At 39.7% G+C, this 21,277-nt stretch overlaps 1 protein-coding gene across 2 annotated transcripts in view; it reads right to left on the bottom strand.

Moving 5' to 3' along the window:
- LRRC18 (leucine rich repeat containing 18) overlaps positions 1–21,277 on the bottom strand; it is a 52,234-nt gene that overhangs the window by 22,941 nt on the left and 8,016 nt on the right. Inside the window, exon 1 of one of the 2 annotated variants that reach the window (XM_089510904.1) lies at positions 515–1,616. The exons of the other annotated variant lie outside the window; for it this stretch is intronic. Within the exon in view, the coding sequence (XP_089367030.1) occupies positions 515–526 (12 nt within the window). The 5' untranslated portion in view covers positions 527–1,616. Of the gene's footprint in view, positions 1–514; positions 1,617–21,277 lie in introns of those variants that run through there. 2 annotated transcript variants of the gene reach the window in all.

Here is a 21,277-nt window from a genome sequence, read left to right as displayed (position 1 = left end):
AAAAAAAAAAAAAGGAAAAAAAGAAAAAAAAAAGAAAAAAGAAAAGAAAAAAAAGGGGGAAAGCTCCAGGTCCTGATGGTTTTACAACATATTATAAAGTATTAGAAGAACAATTAATAGATCCATTACAAAAAATGTTGAATGAAATTAATATAGATAATCTCCCAAAAACTTGGAAAGAAGCAAGCATCTCACTTATTCTAAAACCTGACAAAGATAGGTGATTGGTTTGTTATTTATAAGATAAATTTAAGTTTATTACTAATATTATATTTTTTATTTTTTGTTGTTTTGTGTTGTGTTGTTGTGTTTTACTATGTGAATTCTCAATAAAAATTTATTAAAAAAAGAAAGAAATTGTGCTTTTAATATTTCAGTTTAAAGAAATTCCCATCAACCATGACCCCCCCCCCCCTTCTTTATTAGAATTTTTGACCATGGGATCATTACCAGTATTTCCCAAAGTTTACTCAAATCAATTTTCTTAAAATCTAGAACTTGTGTCTGTCTATACCTGGCTAACCATTTCTGCTGTAAATTCCAGGAGAGTGTGATCACTCCTAAGAATCCTGCCACGTTGACCCCATTAACCAGGTCATCACTGTTGTTTAGGATCAGATCGAAAATAGCTGATCCCCTTGTTGGCTCTTCTATAATCTGGATAATGAAATTGTCTGTAAGGCAATTAAGCAATTTGTTGAACCTTAAATCTCTGGCACAGTTGGACTTCCTTTTTTTTAAAATTTAGTATTTTTGAAATTTTACCAAACAAAACAGATTTTATACTCTTTCCATACATACATATACTTTTGCATCTTATTCATTTTTTTAAACAAAAAATCCTAAATATCACCTCAGTGCCCCCCACCCCCGGAGCCTTCTTCTTTATACTCCATCCAAAATTTTAATTCCTCCTGTGGAGGTAATTTCCCATCTTCTTTTCTTAATATATTTTTATTAATTTTCCCCCATATTTCATCAAAATAATTTCTTTTCCATAATCCTTTTTTACTTTCAATTTACATGCTAATTTGTCATTAATTGCTAACTTCCAAACTTCTTTATACCAATCCTCCAATTTCACATTTATTTTTGTTTTCCAATTTCTTGCTATGATTAATCTGACAGCAGTAAACAAATTTGTTACAAGGTTTTTTTCTTCTTTCCATTCTACTTCATTATATATTGATAATAATACTATGTTTGGTTTTCTATCTATCTTTATATTCATAATATTTTCTATCTCTACTATTACCATTTCCCAAATTTTTGTACATATTTACATTGCCACCACATATGTATATATGATCCTACTTCCTGACAGCCTCTCCAACAATATTTTGAATTATCTTTGTTTATATTATATAGTCTCACATGTGTCAAACACCATTTCCAAATCAATTTATAATAATTTTCCTTAATTCACACTGATAAATATTTCAAATGTCTTTGTTCCCAAATCTTATTCCATTCATTATCACAAATTTTACATCCTAATTCATCTTCCCATATTTCTTTTAAAATAATTTGATTTAATATTTTCCTCTTATTTTTCATTAATATTTTATAAATTTTACTAGTTGTACCTTTCATATTTTCATTTTCCTCCATTTCTTTTCCTTTCTGGATTATTTGTTCAAATTGTTTATATTTTCCTTTTTCTATATTTTTTATTTCATTTTTTAAACCATTGTTCTATTTGCATAAAATATTTTTTTTGCCTATTTTTAATTCCATCCAATTTTCTATTTTATCTATTTTCCTTTCCTTTAAATCTTTATCTAATCTTTTAAATTTTGGGGGAAAGATTTTTCCATTATTATTGGTGTTATCATTGAGTTTTCATTCATTAATCCTTTTTTATATTTATTCCATATTTCTAATATATTTTTCATAAATGGGTTTTCAATTTGTTTAATTTTTAATGTTGGCCATTCCACACAGTCAAATGTTTTAAATATATCTAATGCCAAGATCCCTGCTTTTGATTTTGTTATCCCCATCACATGTATTTTACTCAAAACTCTACCTACTAAATTAGACATGTGTTTCACAAATCCACATTGATCTTTCTCTATATATTTATACATATGTTTATTCATTCTATTTGCTATTATTGCTGTTATTATCTTTGCATCCTGATTTATTAATGATATAGGTCTATATGACCCTGGGTCTGTTAAATCTTTATCTATTTTTGTTATTAATATTACCAATGATTGCTGCCATGATGCCGGGATTTTTTCTCCATTTATTATTTCATTATATAACTCTAACAGTTTTGGAACTAATATTTTTGAAACACCTTATAATATTCAGGTCCTAAACCGTCCAATCCTGGAGTTTTCCCATTTTTTAATTTCTTAATTACTTCTATTATCTCTACCTTTTCAATGGGTTTTCCCAATAATTCCTTATCTTCTTCCTTTAATATTTGTCCCCAATTTTCTTCTACATATATTTTTTTATTTTATCTAATGGGTTTTTTCCTGCTTGATATAAATCTTTATAAAATTCTTCAAAATTTTTTATTTTTTCTTTCATCAATCTACACATATTCCCAGCTTTATCCTTCACTATATTTATCATACTTTCCATTTTCTTTTTCTGTGTGGACCTGGCCATCATTTTTGAGTTTTTATTACTATATTCGAAATATTCCCTTCTTAAATAAATCAAATTTTCTTGTACTTAATCTACTTCTATCTTTTGCAATTCCTTCCTTTTTGCCCTTAATTCCACATAAATCTGCTTATTTCTATTAACTATATATTTATTCTCTAATTGTTCTATATCTGTTTCTAATTTCTTTTTTCTTTCTTCTTCTCTTTTTTGAAGGTTATGTGATTCTTTTATACACATTCCTCTTGTTACTGCCTTCATCATATCCCATAACAAACCTTTTGTCACATCTTTATTATTTATATCCCATGTTTTTTGCCATTCCTTTCCTATTTTATCAACAATATCTTTATAATTCAATATCTTGGTATTTAACCTCCATCTCTTTATTTGTTCATAAACTTTCTTAATAATAATTTATGCACTCACCAAAGCATAGTCACTTATTTTTATACTTGATATTTTGGTATCTAAAACTTTATCATATTTTTGAAACAAAAATATAATCTATTCTAGTATATTTTTATGTACAGCATAATAATATGTATATTTCTTTTCATTCCATTTTACTAATCTCCAGACATCTTTAAATTCCCTTTTTTCATTATTTTATTTAAGTTTGTTATATTTCTATGTTTATCCTTTACTGAGGGGTTACATTTGTCTTTAATCTTATCCATTTGCATGTTAAAGTCTCCTGCTGTGATCACATATTATTTTTGTATTTTTCCCACTTTCTTTAACACTCTCTCATAAAACTCTTCTTGTTTTTTATTTGGTGCATATACATTCACAAATACATAATTATCCTCACCTAGTTCTTCCTGTATTATTATATATCTTCCTTCATTTATTCATTCATATATCTTACCTTATTTATTACAAAATTACATTTTTTTGCAATTATTATTGCTACCCCCTTTGATTTAGAACTTCCAGATGCTTTCTCAAAATTCTTTGCCCAGTTCAATTTCAGTTCATTTTCCCCCTCTTGTCGTTGGTATGTCTTGAATAAAGATAACATCTGCTGCGGCCTTTCGTAATAAAGCTTCAGTCCTTCTTTGTTTAATCACTAAACCAAGACCTTTGGTGTTTAAAGCTGAAATTTTCAGTTTATCTAACATAGTGCTGTTTATTTCTTTATCCAATGGCTCCAATTTGTGCAACCCATATCCCTTCCCTCCTCCCCTCCCTCCCCCTGTCCCATTTACCTCTCCACTTCTTCTTGCTAGAGCACATTGCTCTAGCCCCAGTTGCTGAAGCTAACCCTGTGGAGAGGGGTGACGAAGACATCCCAAGGCCCAAAGAAACTGCCAACCTCCAAGTGCTAATAAAAACAAAAAACTTGACTTTAAACTTGATTGCAGTAAATTCTCCTTTCCTCTATGGAAATCTGCTTCCTCCACATGCTTCTCCTCTGAGCTTTCCAACCTGAACTACTTCTCCATTTCCTTCAGATTTTTTAGACTCTTCGGTTGTTCTTTCTTCTTCTTTATATATCCCTAGATCTTTCAACAATTGTAGTCCTTGTTCCACTGATTCAATGCTATATCATTTCCCTGCTTTCTGAAATTTCAGAAGTACAGGATGTCCCCATGTATAATAAATTCCCAATCTCATCAACGCAATAGTACATGGTTTAATTAACATCCTCCACATTTTTGTTTGCAAGCCGTAGTCATTATATATTTCTACTTTGGCATCATCAAATTTTAATTTTTCTGGATTCTTCCTCATCATATTCATTAATCCTTCCTTTTTGTTGTAATTCGTTACTCTTACTATTACATCTCGTGGTGTTATCTTGTTTGTCCCTGGTCTGATGCGGCATAACCTTTCCAAATCTGATTCAGTCCAATTCACAGATGAGGAGACTTTTTGTAGCCATTTCAAAATTTCTATTTTCAGATCATATTTTCTGTCTCTTTTCCCAGTTGGACTTCCAAGAAATATCAGGATAGTGGAAATCCCCCATTACTACTACCAATGATTAGCTTGTGTTTACCCCAGGCATGGTTTGTCTTGATTGTGCATGTGATTGTGCATCAATAAAAGTATAGTGTCTAGATCAACAGAAGTAATAGTGCCACTGTACTCTGCTTTGGTCAGCCCCCACCTGGAATATTGTGTCCAGTTCTGGGCACCACAATTTAAAAAGGATGTTGAGAAACTGGAGCGTGTCCAAAGGAGGGCAACTAAAATGGTGAAAGGTCTGGAAACCATGCCCTATGAGGAACGACTCAGGGAGCTGGGGATGTTTAGCCTGGAGAAGAGAAGGTTAAGAGGTGCTATGATAGCCCTGTTTAAATATTTGAAAGGATGTCATATTGAGGAGGGAGCAAGCTTGTTTTCTGCTGCTCCAGAGAACAGGACCCGGAACAATGGATGCAAGCTGAAGGAAAAGAGATTCCACCTCAACATTAGGAAGAACTTCCTGACAGTAAGGGCTGTTCGACAGTGGAACACACTCCCTTGGAGTGTAGTGGAGTCTCCTTCCCTGGAGGTCTTCAAACATAGGCTGGATGGCCATCTGTCGGGGATGCTTTGATTTGGATTTCCTGCATGGCAGGGGGTTGGACAGGATGGCCCTTGTGGTCTTTTCCAACTCTATGATTCTATGAAATTTGTGCACTAACCCAGGTACCCACATATGTTTTGAATCTACCCACTCATCTTCCCCCATAGGAAAATGTTTCTATTGAACAAAGTCCTACAATTTGCTCTTATGTAATCTAAAGTCCAAAATCTTTGACACTTCAAAATGTTAATCTCCATCATTTAAGATGGAACATGGGCATAAGTCTCTTGGATGCCACAAACTATCCTTCGATGCTGGTTTGAGTACAGAATGTAATTGTTTATGAGTCTTGTGTGTTATCAACTCTGTAATAGCTTCGTTGACCAGTTTTTTCATGACAAACAGGGCCACAAACTTTTTAAACACCTGCAGCTTTTGTAAAAAACATGTTTGCCCCACCCAAAAATCCTAATTAGGATCACATTTCTAGTCCACATATTTTTGTAAGTTTCTTTAGCACCATCACAAGTTGACAAAGTGAGGCCAGGCAGTTTGGATTTGCTGTGTCCACTCAATCAATGACACCTGATAAGTTTGGATAACCTCAAGGCTTGGTAACACCTTCAGTCCCTGCCCATACACTGCATCAGATGACCAATGTCCTCTGAATTGCTGCATGCCACCTCCACAAATGGGAGTAAATCTAACCAATCATTCTGCTGAACATTTACATAACACCTCAATTATTGTTTCAAAATCTGATCTACATGTTTCATCTGGCCATCCCACTGAGGATGATGGATGAAATGAAGGTTCTTTGCATGCTTTGATCCCCCAAAATTTCAAGAAAGCATTCCAAAATTGTGAAATAAGTTGCAATTTTGGGGCCCTGATCTGAGACCATTTTACTGGGCACTTTGTTCAGTTTGTACACATGCTGAATATATAATTTTGCCAGTTGTTGGGCGATGGGAATATAAAATCAGCTTGCAATGGTCAGTCACTACCAAAACACATTTTTACCCTTGAACACAGACAAGTTTACTATAAAGTACATACTGATGTTTGCCAATGGCTGTGCAGAGGTGTAGAGCAGTTGCAACAGTCCCCAAGCCTTGCCCCCACCCTTTGCTACCACACAAATTGGGCATTCCCATGCATATGCCTGCACATCTTGGTGCATTCCTAGCCACCAATATTCTGTTCTAATGAGGTGAAGGGTCTTTACAAACCCAAAATATCCAGCAGCTCTCACATTGTGATATAATTGCAAGATTTTAGATCTCAATACAAATACCTTGTCACTTTTACATCATACACCACTTTAAAACTCCAATTCTTTAGGGTGTTATTTTGCCCACTCAATCCCTTCCAGCAGACTTTTCTGTAGGGATTCTTCTTCCTGGATAGGCAGACTAGCCATTTTGCCTGGCTACAAGTCACAACTCCCAAACCTAGCTTTTGTGTGAAAAATAAAGTAAAGTGGGCCCTCCTTATACCTTTACCATCCGTGGATTTGAGCATCTGCAGATGGCAAGCCCATATTGTCAAAAATGACGGTGTGCGTGCACCCGTCCTGCCATTGGGGACAAAAGTCCTTCCCCCTCCTTTCCTCCCGTCTTCCTTTCTTCCCCTCTCCTTCCCTCTCTCCCTCATTCCCTGCTTACCTGCTTCTTTGGGAGCTTCTGCCTGGGCTTTCCTGTGGGGGCAGGGTCTGCTGGGGCTGGGAGCAGAGCCAAGGCTTTGATAGTGCAGCACCAGGCCCAGCAGCAAGGAGGGAGGATCTGGATCCCAGAATCCAAGCCCTGGATTTGGTTGAGATTCCAAGGGAGCCAGCAACAGAGCCAAGGCTTGGATTTTGGGGTCCAAAGCCTCCATCCTGGCTGCTGGGCCTGGAGCTGCAAAATCCAAGCCTTGTCTCTGTTTGGCTCCAAGGGCCCATTCTTGGAGGGAGCTCTGGGGCCCACTGACCAGAGTGCAGCCCTCAGAGCTTCCTTCCATCCAGGTCTTCCTTCCAGTCAAGGGACGCCCAAGGCTCCTGGTTCCTACTGACCCTGGAGCCAGCAGAAATTGCAAGGCTTGGGCGTCCCTTGGTTGGAAGGAAGAGCTGGATGGAAGAAAGGTCCAAGGGCAGTGCCCTGGAGTGCCCATTCCTGGGGGTGCTCTTGGGCCCGACTAGATGACCTCACAGTACGTTTTGGCTCCGGACCTGCTGAGACTCTGACACTCTGCTTCCTGACCTCCAGGGCTCACCATGCAAGTGGAAGGAAGACCTGGATGGAAGGAAACTCTGAGGGCCCCAGTGTGCATGGTGAGGCCTGGAGGGCAGGAAGTGGAGCAAGGGAGCCTCAGTGTGGTTGCAGCTGAAACGGACTCCAAGGCCATTCAGATGGGCCCCAGAGCACCCCTAGGAATGGGCACTTCGGAGCACTGCCCTCGGAGCTTCCTTCCATCCAGGTCTTCCGTCTAGCCAAGGGATGCCCAAGGCCCGTGATTCATGGCAAGGTAGGCTTCGGGTGGCTGGGGAGGCAAAGTCCCATAGTCCCCTATGGTCATGCAGCCTTGTGGCCATGCCACCATTGAGGTCAATTTTGGATTTTGCCATATGCATATAATGAGAGTCCCACTTTATCAACAATCTCCTCTCATTTACTCTTATGTTTTGGCAGTCTGGACAAAGCTTCCACCAAGACATCTTTTCCCACAGGCAAATATTTCATTTAAAATGTAAATTTATATTGTAATATTATGAAAACAGTCTGGGATGCCTCGAAGGTTGTTATGAGAGGCTTCTTTATTCAACAAAATAACTGGCAAAACAACAAGAACAACATCAACAACAAAACCCCACAATTTCTAAAATATATAACCTTCTGAAAGGAGAATTAGAAAATAAAACTATAAAAGAGTGTATGATCAAATGGGTGAAAAACATAGGCTATACAATTAAATTAGAAAACTGAAAAAAGACATGGGGTCAAGATTTAAAATTCACACCTTCCATGGATATAAAAGAAAATGTCTATAAAATGGTACGTCGCTGGTATTTCACACCAAACAAATTAGCAAAAATAATAATTAAAAACTACAGCAGAGGCTGAGTTGATGGAGCTCACTGACAGAGATGGGTGAAAAAGCCAGGTCATCAGGGGCCTTAACATTGGTGTTTACCAGAGGATGTTTTGAAGAGGAAGCCCACAGTGCTGTTTCAGTGATTACTTAAGACTTCTCAGTATGGACACTGATGGAACTGCTGCGGTCACTTGCGACACTTGTGGGATGTTTGCCTTCTTGCCTACAGATGTGGAGAACTTCACATGCACCAAGTGCAAGTTGGTAGCACTCTTGGAGGAGAAAGTCCAGCAGCTACATTTCAGCATATTAGGGAGCAAGAGGATTTCCTGGACAGAATGGAATGAACGGTCTTGGACGGGGACCACACAGAGGAAGTTGCTGGGGCAGAGGAGGTCACTTCACATACACAGGAGTCAGACAGCTGGAGGAATGTCACACAGAGAACTAGGTCAACAAGGGATCGTTCTGTGAGCTTGCAGCTAGAGAATCGATTTGAAAGCTCTTTCCCTTATCAAGGAGGATGAGGAAGAGCAGCATGGACAGACTGCAGGGACAGAGCAGGAGAGCCTTGAGAGTTCCACCAGAGGGAACAGTTGCTGCTAAGCCTAGAAGCAAGTGTGTGGTCATAGTGGGGGACTCCTTGCTGAGATGTACAGAAGCAGTGATTTGTAGGCTTGACAAGATGTCTCGAGAGGTGTGTTGTTTCCCTGGGGCAAAGATCCGTGATGTGACAGCCAGGCTTACAAGACTGGTCAAGCCTACTGACCAATACCCCTTTCTTTTGGTCCATGTGGTAACCAATGATACTGCAAGACAAAGCCTTCAGAACATCAGAAGGGATTATGAGGCTCTTGGTAGGAAGCTGAAAGAAATGGATGCACAAGGTGTCATCTTGTCTTTTCTGCCAGTTGAAGGGCATGGTCCAGGAAGGGAGAGGAAAATAGCAGATGTAAACAACTGGCTCCGCAGATGGTGCCATCAAGAACGATTTGGATTCTTTGATCATGGGCTGCGGTTCCATGAGGGGGGACTTCTGGCGAGCGATGAGTTTCATCTCACGCCAGTTGGCAAAAACATTTTAGCCAATAGTCTCAAAAATTTGATCAGGAGGGCTATAAACTGAGATATATGGGGAGGGAGACAATATTCTGAAAGGTAAAAGGGCTGGTGAAAATAGTCAAACTGTCGTAGAGGGAAGAATGCAAACAGTGCAAAGACCCAACAGTGGGAGGAATTTTTTTTTTTGCACAAGCAGCAAGTAAAGGGAACACATAGTCTTAAATGTCTCTACACAAATGCACAGAGTATGGGAAATAAACAAGATGAGCTTGAACTTCTAGTACAACAAAGCCAATATGATATAATAGGCCTCACTGAAACCTGGTGGAATGAGTATCATGGTTGGAATGTAGAAATAGAGGGATATAACCTTTTCAAGAGAAACAGGCCAAACAGGAAAGGAGGGGGAATAGCATTATATGTCAGGGACATTTACACCAGTGAAGAGATCCAGGACATCAATACTGGAAGCCAGCTGGAGAGCATCTGGATAAAAATTAAAGGGGAGGGAAACAACAAGGATGTTATGGTGGGAGTCTACTACAGACCCCCCCAGTCAGATGGAGGAATTTGATGATGCCTTTCTAGAACAGAATACTTCACACTCTGAAAGGAGAGATGTAGTAGTGATGGGTGACTTCAACTATCTTGATATTTGTTGGAATTCAAACTCAGTCAAATCCTCAAGGTCTAGCAAATTCCTCACTTGCTTTGGAGACAATTTCATTTTCCAAAAGGTGGATGAGGCAACAAGGGGGTCAGCTATTTTAGATCTGATCCTAACCAACAAGGCTGACTTGGTTAATGAGGTGCAAGTGGTGGGATCATTACGTGTGAAATGACTATGTTCTCCTGGAGTTTGTTATACAATGGAAAGGAGAAGCCAGGCATAGTTAGGCATGCATTCTAGACTTTAGGACAGCTGATTTCAGTAAATTTAGAGAAATACGGGGGGGTGATCCCATGGTCAGGAATACTAAAAGAGAAGGGATTTCAGGATGGATGGGAGTTTCTCAAAAGGGAGATACTGAAGGCACAATTTCAAACAGTTCCAGTGAGGAAGAAAAATAGGAGGTGTCTCAAGAAACCAGGATGGATGAATAAGGAACTTTCAACTGAGCTAAGTTTTAAACGGAACATGTATAAGAAATGGAAAAATGGGAAAATCACCAAAGAGGAATTCAAACAAATAGCGAATGAACTCAGGTATGCTAGAGAGGTTAAGAACAATAAAAAGGACTTTTTTGGATATGTCTGCAGTAAAAGGAAAAAGAAGGAAACGGTAGGGCCACTGCATTGAGAAGACAGCAAAAATGCTAACGGGACAGAGAAAAGGCAGAAATCCTCAACACCTTCTTTGCCTCTGTGTTTTCAGAAAAGGAAAAGGGTGCTCAACTTGAGGATAATGGAGCAGAGGACAGAATAGGGGAATTTCAGCACAGAATATGTAAAGAGATAGTACAGGAATATCTTGTTAATCTAAATGAATTTAAGTCTCCAGGACCAGATGAACTACATCCAAGGGTATTAAAAGAACTGGCAAATGTAATATCGGAGGCATTGGCAATAATCTTTGAGAACTCCTGGAGAACAGAAGTCCCAGCAGACTGGAGGAGGGCAAACATTGCCCCCATCTCCAAAAAGGGGAAAAAAGAGGATCCCAACAATTATAATCTAGTTAGTCTGACATCTATACCAGGAAAGATTCTAGAGCAGATCATTAAACAGAGAAGAAGGCAATTCAATAACCACAAAAAGTCAACACGGGTTTCAGAGAAAGAAGTCATGCTAGACAAATATAATCTCTTTTTTTGCTAAAATTACCAGCTTGGTAGATGAAGGGAATGCTGTGAATATAGTCCATCGTGATTTCAGTAAGGCTTTTGACAGAGTTCCCTACGACATTCTTGCAAACAAGCTAGTGAAATGTGGGCTAGACAACATAACTGTTACATGAATTTGTAATTGGTTGACTGGCTGAACCCAAAGGGTGGCTCAACAATGGCTCCTTTTCATCCTGGAGAGAAGTGACAAGTGGGGTTCTGTCCTGGGTCCAGTGCTATTCAACATCTTTATCAATGACTTGGATGACAGAATTGGGGGTATACCTATCAAATTTGCAGATGACACCAAATTGGGAGGAGTAGCTAATACCCCTGAGGACAGGATCAAAATTGAAAATGACCTTAATAGATTAGAAAGCTGGGCCAAAGCTAACAAAATGAATTTCAACATGGAGAAATGTAAGGTACTGTACTGTACTTAGGGTGAAAAAATGAAATGAACAGATATAGGACGGATGACACCTGGCTGAACGAGACTATGTGTGAAAGGGATCTGGGAGTCCAAGTAGGCCACAAATTGAACACGAGTCAACAGTGCAATCCAGCAGCTAACAAGGCCAATGCGATTTTAGGCTGCATCAATAGAAGTATAGTGAAGGGATGTCATATCGAGGAGGGAGCTAACTTGTTTTCTGCTGCTCCAGAGACTAGGACCTGGACCAATGGATGCAAGCTACAGGAAAAGAAATTCCACCTCAACATTAGGAGGAAGTTCCTGACAGAAAGGGGTGTTCGGCATTGGAACACACTCCCTCGGAGTGTAGTGGAGTGTCCGTCCTTAGAGGTCTTTAAACAGAGGCTGGATGTCCATCTGTCGGGGATGCTTTGATTTAGATTTCCTACATGGCAGGGGTTTGGACTAGATGGCCATTATGGTCTCTTCCAACTCTTATTATTCTATGATTCTACGAGACATGGACATCTGAAAATACCAAGAACTCATAATAATTGTAAGCTGTTCTGATAGCCTTTAGGGCTGAATGGCGAGGTATAAGTACTCTAATAAATAATAATAAATAAATACATTTGGTGTGTTTGCATTACCTTGGTACTTTTCCTGCTTCTTTTCTTTGGATGCCTAAGCTGTATTTCTAAAAGCTCAACTGAAGTTTTAAGTTACTGCAATGCTAGGAATTTGGAAACTGGAGAAAAATTTCACTGAGGGCAGAATTTTTATTGGTGATGCATTGTTCTAATTTTACCCCCTCCCATAGTTTTACCCCTGCTCAGAGAGCCAAGTGTTGGGCTCTAATTCTGAAAAAAAGAACCCATTATCTAAATTAGATAAACTGAGGATGTACATTTTGGAAATAAGTTTTTGGTAGTTTCTGTAGTTGCCAGGAAGCAGAGAAGTACATAAGTTCCACTTGGCTGAGTCTCACTGATCCAAAATGTCATCATTTAATTGTGAAGAATCAAATCACTATGTTGATGAATGAGTGTTTGAAAAAGGACATAGATTTGTCTGCAATACATTCCCCTATTAAGAAGGTTTCAATACAAGCCCTTCAGGCTTTTTGACTACTCATTAATCATGTACAAGTACGTGGATGTGATGATCAGATGGAAGATAATGCATTTCAGCTCATTTCAATGACACACTGTAGCCCTGTGCATGCCTTGGCCTTGTAATAATCCTCGAATCCCAGAACAAAATCTAGGGAGACGCAAGCAGAGAAATCTCAACACATCTTAGATCTAATGTTGCCAAGTCTCAAGAAGCTGGCTGAAGTCACAAACAGCTGCTGTACCTCCAGTTGAGATGTATCTCAGGCAAGTCTCACTGGTAGATATTTGATTTATATATATATTATATAACTTTAAAATCTGTGCAGCTATCCTCGCCCATTCCCAGTTTTCACCAGGGCTCTCTGACTCAGTGTGAAAATGCCAATAAGTGTTGTGCTGGTATAATGCGAATGTAGCAAAAAGCAAGGGGGAGAGACTGGTGAGAATATCAGTGAGTGCATGCATGCAATACAAGCTATTAACTGGAGTACAAGTGCCAATGCTGCAACCCATGATCCTTTCTGGTAGCAGGGCCTTGGAAAAAAAATCTGAGTCCTGGCAAGTCCCAACAGCAGAACCCAGAATCTATGCATGCTCCCTAATGTCTACCAGTAGGCTTAGATCTCTCTCTCTCTCTCTCTCTCTCTCTCTCTCTCTCTCTCTCTCTCTCTCTCTCTCACACACACACACACACAAAAGTCTCTGACCTTTTGGCGAAAACCAATATGGAAGAAAACATGCAGTCATTTTTCCTCTCAACTATTCTCATCAAACCTTTGGTGATTATCCTGTGGGTTACTGAAAGCATGGACTACCCTTTCCTCCAACCAGTGAGAGGGAGAAATTGTGCTGTGAACAAGAACCCACAATCCAGGTGAACATGTGTGGGAAAAGATAGAGAGGGCAGGTGTGCAAGCTAGGGTGGCAGCAAAAGCAAGCATAGCTAGCAGAAGCTTGGCCAATGGATGAGTGTCACAAGGCTTTTACTGTTTTGGTGGTTGACAGAATGAAAGGAGGTTTTTGTTTTTTTTTAATTTGATCAGGCTGCAGTCTTAGGTGGGAAATGGGAAGGGATCTCAGTTTGATGCTAAAGCCCAGCCACGTGTTGAAAAGAATCAATGTGCCTATGTAACAGTGTATGAGACTTCAGTGACTGCTGAAGCTATTGTGTGAGCCTGAACAGTGTTTTCAGTGATTAGTGTACATATGTGCACATATATGAAGGAATGAGATCTGTGCTGGGATTCTCCCTTCCCTAACACCTTTCCCCCTCTAAACTTCTGAACTGGTTGTTGATGTTGTTGTTGTGGCTAGCTGCCTTAGAGTTGACTTTGACTTATGACAACCTTGTGAATGAGACACTTCCAAGTCTCCCTGTCCTCTACTGCTCTGCTCATTTCCTGCAGACTCATGCCTTGTCCTCCCAAACTGAGTCTAGCCATCTGGTGTGCAATCTACCTCTCCTTCTTCTACCCTCTAACTTTCTCAGTATTATTCTCTTTTCCAATGAGTCATGCCTTCTGATAATGTGGCCAAAATACGAGAGCCTCAGTTTAATCATTCTGGCCTCCAGCAGTACTTCTGGCCTGACTTGCCAAAGGACCCATTTGTTTGTCTTTATGGCTGTCCACTATATCATCAGCACTCTTCTCCAACACCACATAGAATCATAGAATTGGTTGATTTTCTTGTGTTTTCCCCACAGTCCAGCTCTAACATTTATACATAGCTACTGGGAGTACAATGGCTTGGACAATTCTAACTTTGGGGCTCAGTTGAATATTTTTACTCTTTAGGATCTTTTCTATCTCTTTCATTGCTGCTCTTCCCATTCTAACTTGTCTTCTTATCTGTTGACTGCAGTCTCTGTTCTGAGCAATGTTTGATCCCAGGCACACAAAATCTTTGATTATTTCAATTGTCTAATTTGAATATATGTAGTTCCCAGAATCATAGAATCATAGAGCTGGAAGACACCACAAAGACCATCCAGTCTAACCTCTGCCATGCAGGAACTCATAATCAAAGCACCCCCAACATCCAGACTTTGTTTAAAGACCTCCAAAGAAGGAGACTCCAACACTTTCTGAGGGAGTGCATTCCACTGTCAAACAGCTCTTACTGTCAGGAAGTTTCTCCTAATGGAATCTCTTTTCCTGTAGCTTGCATTATTTGTTCTGTGTTCTTGTCTCTGGAGCAGCAGAAAACAAGCTTGCTCCATCTTCAGTATGCCATCCCTTCATATACTTTATACTTCATATAAAGGGAAGTAGTAGTGCCACTCTATTATGCTTTAGTCAGGGCCCACCTGGAATACTGTGTCCAGTTCTGGGCACCACAATTCAAAAAGGATGTTGAGAAACTGCAACGTGTCCAAAGGAGGGTGACTAAAATGGTGAAGGGTCTGGAAACTATGCTCTATGAGGAATGACTTAAGAGAGCTGGAGATATTTAGCCTGGAGAAGAGAAGGTTAAGAGATGAGACAGTATGGCATCAGTGTTTCTGTGCCTCTGTAGCCTTTAAAACATCTGCCCTGCCTCTTCCAGCAACTCTCATAATAATAATAATAATAATAATAATAATAATAATAGGTTTTATTTATATACCGCCCAATCACTGGGAATCCGAGCGGTTTACAATAGAGGGGATAACAGACAGTTCCCTGCCCACAGGCTTACAATCTAAAAGACACGACACAAAAAGAGAAGGGAATAGTGAGGGGGGGGAGGGAATCAGGTCCAGCATTCTTCTCTCCCTCTGAGGCCTGGACCAAGGCAGATGGACCGGAGGGAGGGCTCTTCTTCTTTAGGCTAGCCCCTGATGGAACTGGGCCAGCCTACTCTCTCCCTCAGAGGCCGAGTAGCTGAGACAGCCTGGCAGCAGTGTACCTGAGGCTCTGGAGCCTTTAAAACATCTGCCCTGCCTCCTCCAGCAACTCCATCAGCTAAGACAGCCTGGCAGCAGCGTTCCTGAAGCTCTGGAGCCTTTAAAACATCTGCCCTGCTTCCTCCAACAACTCCATCAGTTGAGGCAGCCTGGTAGCAGCGTTCCTGAGGCTCTGGAGCCTTTAAAATATCTGTCCTGCCTCCTCCAGCAACTCCATCAGCTGAGACAGTCTGACAGCAGTGTTCCTAATGCTCTGGAGCCTTTAAAACATCTGCCCTGCCTCTTCCAGCAACTCCGTCAACTGAGACAGCCTGGCAGCAGCGTTCTTAAGGCTCTAGAAACTTTGAAACACTTCCCTGCCTCCTCCAGCAACTCCATCAGCTGAGACAGCCTGGCAGCAGCGTTCCTGAGTCTCTAGAAGCTTTGAAACACCTCCCTGATTCCTCCAGCAACACCATCAGCTGAGGAAGTGTGGCACCAATGTCCCTGGGGCTTATTTTAAATGTATCTATTTTAAATATCTAATGAATTTAATTTAGAATTTGATGCTTGTATTTTAGTTAAGGAATGAGGGATGGAATTTTAGTTTATATACGTTAAGTATTGTTTAGGTAATTTATGTACTTGCTTATGTAAATTGCTTATGTATTTTATATATTTCTTTATGTAATTTTGTAAACCGCCTTGATCCTTTGGAAAGGTGGTATATTAATAATAATAATAATAATAATAATAATAATAATAATAATAATATAGCTCTGTTTAAATATTTGAAGGGATGCCATATTGAGGAGGGAGCAAGCTTGTTTTCTGTTGCCCCAGAGAACAGGACCCAGAAGAGCTGAGAAGAATGGCCTAGAATCATAGAGTCATAGAATCATAGAGTTGGAAGAGGCCACAAGGGCAATCCAGTCTGACCCCCTGCCACACAGGAACTCTCAATCAAAATATCCCTGACAGATGGCTATCCAGCCTCCGTTGAAAGACCTCCAAGGAAGGAAACTCCACCATACTCTGAGGGAGTGTGTTCCACTGTCGAACAGCCCTTACTGTCAGGAAGTTCCTCCTAAAGTTGAGGTGGAATCTCTTTTTCTGTAGCTTGCATCCATCGTTTTGGGTCCTGTTCTCTGGAGCAGCAGAAAATAAGCTTGCTCTCTCCTCAATATGACATCCCTTCAAATATTTAAACAGGTCTATCATATCACGTCTTAACCTTCTCTTCTCCAGACTAAACATTCCCAACTCCCTAAGTCGTTCCTCATAGGACATGGTTTCCAGACCTTTCACCATTTTAGTTGCTCTCCTTTGGACATGCTCCAGTTTCTCAATGTCCTTTTTGAACTGTGGTGCCCAGAACTAGACACAATATTGCAGGTGGGCCTGACCAAAGCAGAATACAGTGGCACTATTACTTCTCTTGATCTAGACACTATGCTTTTATTGATGCAGTCTAAAATTGCATTAGCCTTTTTAGCTGCTGCATTGCACTGCTAACTCATGTTCAATTTGTGGTCAACTTGGACTCCCAGACTCCCAAATTTGATAAGTATGCCCCCAATTCTGTCATCCAAGTCATTGATAAAGATGTTGAATAGCACTGAGCCCAGGACAGAGCCCTGTGGGACCCCACTGGTTACTTCTTTCAGGGATGAAAAGAAGCCATTGTTGAGCACCCTTTGGGTTTGGCTAGTCAACCAATTACAAATCCATGTAACAGTTACCTTGTCTCAAGTGGTACTTCTAACTCCAGGCTAGGGAATTGAGCCAGTAGAGAAGGACGTAAGCGAGAAATGGAGGGAGACAGAGAAATGGAGAGAGATGGAGAGGATTGGCAGCAATAAACACAGAAGGAAAGAAATCAAGACGAGAGTAAAGGAAGGGAAGCATAGACTACAACATAAAATTGGTAAATAAATAATTGAACATCAAAGGGAAAAGGACAGTGATTTTTGTAGATTTTTTGTAGATTTTGTCCCTATTAATAATAATTAATTTTCATTCAAGATCTTGGGATTTTGGGGTTGAATCAGAGCTGATCGCCAGGTTCATGGCTTGATTACGGATTGGATTTTGTAAAATAAAGTTATAATTGGACTTATACTATTGAAAGAGACTGAAAAGGAAGGAATAATTTGTCAAGAAGAAAAATAGAAAAGAAAGAAGTAGATTTTTTTTCTCTCTTTTATAATTCCTGACAAGTTTACTAAGAATCATTAAGAATTAATGTAATGTGGAAATTGTTACAAATTATCTCATTCATAGGATTATTAATTAAACACTTTAATTAATTAATTATTTGCTTGGATTATTAATTTATTAGATGTATGAATCTCAGAAATTTTGAATATTTATATATTATATACTAATAGTTAACAATTATCTCCCTTTTTTTAGTTAATTGAGGATAATAGAGACTTTCTATAAGCTGACGCTAATTAAATAAAGGGTTAGGGGGAAAATACATATTATTTTTATTTATTTGTTTATGGTATTTATACCCCACCCTTCAGCCCTAAAGGCTATCAGAACAGCTTACAATTACTATTTTTAATAGATGGTTCCCTGCCCTCAGGCTTACAATCTAAAAGACACGACACAAAAGGAGAAGGGAATGGTAGTGGGAAAGGGGGTGAGGTCCAGTGGTTATTCTCTCCCTCTGAGGCCTGGACCAAGGCAGATGGACTGGAGGGAGGGCTCTTCTTCTTCAGACTAGCCCTGATGGAGCTGGGCCTGTCTGTTCACTCCCTCTCAGGACGAAGGATTTACATAGTGATTTTTTACTCAAATAGTAAGACACAAACTGTTGATATCTGATTTAAGCCAGGAATAAACAACTAGACATAATTCCTTTTCTATTATTTTCTCCCCTAAGTAAGCCTTATGAATTATTAGCTAATTTATTGTATCTGATATATTACCTTCTCTCACAAATTTAGCAATCTTTAAATTATAAATTATAAGATGGAATTATAAATTAGAAATGTACAGGTGTCTGGAAAGAGAGTACTAGATAAAGTAAGGTGTCCTTGGAATGTCTGCAGAAAATCAACAAGTGAATTCAGATTAGGGGTAAAAAACAACAACAGTGCAGTTTGCTGGATTTTTTTCATCAGTTTGTAAACCATTTGCAGATTATGCTTCCTCAGCACTTTGCCTATTCTGTCTGTGACACCTTTGATGTATGGTAAAAATACCTTCCCTTTGGATGGCTGCTTGTCTTCCCAAGGGTCCACAAGGGTCAGGATCTACCCCCCCCCCTGGATTGGGTGGGAAGGAGAAAGGAGAGACCATAGAGAAGGGGGAAGCTGACCGCGGAGAAGCCGCCACCACATTCAGAGGCTCGGTGGAGCAAATCTAAGCCACTACCTTTTTTAACAAGGACGATTTTCATAACAATAAGTCCGGTGGTAATCTAAAGATCTTATTTGAATAAATCCGGAACATAACAGACAACTTTTCCTTTCCCAAGAAGTAAGAACCTAGAGGGGAAAGGATTACACTTATTCATTGGAGAAACTCTAAATCGGACTGGACACATGTTTGATCAGAGCTTGTAATGGGAAGACAGAACAGCACTAATGTTAACAGAAATAAACATTTAAAACACTCAACACAAAATTAAACAACAGCAAAGACTGATCAAACTACCCATTAAAGTCTCTGATCTGGTAAAGATTTGAAATTTTTGTTGCTGATAAGACAAGGATGGAAAGAGATTGCAGCAGAGTAATAATTTGAACTGAGACTTGAACTTAAATATGGCATGACTGGAAAGAACTAGAAAAGAATTAGAATCAGAACTAGAAATACTCATCTGAAAGAGGGCTCAGGATGGAGAATTCAAACCCAAAAAAGCAGGGTGGATTTACAGAGTAGACACAAAAAAGAGAAGAAAACAGCTTATTAGAAGAAGAAACTGAGAGGAGGCGCTGAGAGAGTTGGGGATATATGTCTGTGTAAGACGTCCATAAGTAAGAGAGCATAGGAAAGAGACAGAGAAGGTGACAGTGAGACAGCTGAGAGCATCTGCTAACCACATAAAATGCTAGCAAGAAAGAGTGTGTCAGAAAGAGGACTGGGAACAAGACAGTGAGAGAGCATGGTGGACCACCATGGGGATGTGGGTTTGCACGTTTACCAAGGACTGGAGCGAAGCTTTGGCGCAGCTTCTGGCTTCTTAAGGTGCATGTGTCATTTGAACAGCTTCCTCCAAAGTGACCCAAAGCAGCTTTATTTTGGCCTGTCTGTTCAGGCCCATAGGAACTTTGTAGCCACTCAAGACAAATGTGATAATGAAATATCATTTCCTGCATGGCAGGGGGCTGGACTGGATGGCCCTTGTGGTCTCTTCCAACTCTATTATTCTATGATTCTATAATTCTAATCCACATAGATCCTGATGCCAGTAAATACATGCTAAGAAAAACAGATTTATTCACTGATTTGGACTCCTGTCAGGATTATGCTAATCCTGCCATGATATTGTGATGGGGTATCCTGTTATGTATCATGTGTTTGATCCAACAGTGATGTATGATATTCAGACATGTATGGTTTCAACTCAAAGGTATGATAGTATGTCATAATGCCCCACTTAGAGATTTTATTTTATGAATATGCTATGGGATGACAAAAATAGAATGGATGGTTTACATCAGATGTGTTATTGTATTTGATATGATATATGTGCTAACTGATATGCATTTGATACAAACCAGATAGTCTGATGCTTTGTATAGGACTGTTGTTAGGTTGGTTGACATCTGTATGCTTTGATACATAGCTAGAGATTTATAGAATCATAGAATCATAGAGTTGGACGAGACTGCAAGGGCCATCCAGTCCAACCACCTGTTTCTAATAGCTGGTATGAAAACTGGTTTGTGTTCTCTTGGGAGGAGGGGAGAATACAGATTTGTTGTATATGTTAAATAAATAGGTAACATATATTTTAACATGTTAACTACACATTCTAAGGTAGCTGCAGAGACAAGGCTTGAATCATAATGAGATTTCGCTGAATGCTTGGTAAAGCTTGTGAAGGCCTTTGTTATCAACTGCTGTGATAGTCAGAACAACTAGGCAAGGCTCGCCTGGGAAAGGAGGAAAACAGACAAAAAAGAACCAATGTTTCTGAGAACAATGAAATGATTGAGCCTGCCAATTTTGTAAAGTGGAACTAATGCTTTTGATAGGCTTATCAAAAATCATCCAAACATGGGCTACAGCTCATTAGAAAGCCTATGCCATGGTGATGGTGGCAATGAAGAGATTATACTTTCCAATGTCATACAGTGGAGCTGTTATGAGTGGCCAGGGGCCTTTTACATTCTGGCCCCCAAGAAGAAAACTCGTAAGGTCATCACACAGGCCCTTTAGAATGGGCCCGGCACAGAACAAAAGGGGGCGGGAATGGAGTGGAATGGGCAAATATTACCACACGCTGGAATGCTGCTGCCACTGGAAGTGCCTGTTCCATTCCAAATCTGTCTCCCAGAGGCCAATTTTCAGGAACACTTGGAATGGAACGGGCACTTCCGGAAGTGGCGGTGTTCCAGCATGCAGTAATATGTGTCCTTTCCCCCTTCTGCTCCGTTCCTGCCCCCTTTTTTCTGGGCCGGGCCCGTTCTTAATGGCCCATGTGATGACCTTAAAAGACCACTTGATAGCTTGCTGTGAAGAATTTGCAAGACACTTTGCAGGCAAAATTGCTTGGATTCACTCTCTTGGATGCTGTAGTTGACATAGGCCCAGTGGATGTAA

This window comes from Sceloporus occidentalis, unplaced genomic scaffold (assembly GCF_023333645.1).
Source record: "Sceloporus occidentalis isolate IW3139 unplaced genomic scaffold, rSceOcc1.0.p SCAF_2, whole genome shotgun sequence".
In the NCBI taxonomy this organism is placed as follows: domain Eukaryota; kingdom Metazoa; phylum Chordata; class Lepidosauria; order Squamata; family Phrynosomatidae; genus Sceloporus; species Sceloporus occidentalis.
This window is presented reverse-complemented; position numbering and strand designations above follow the sequence as displayed.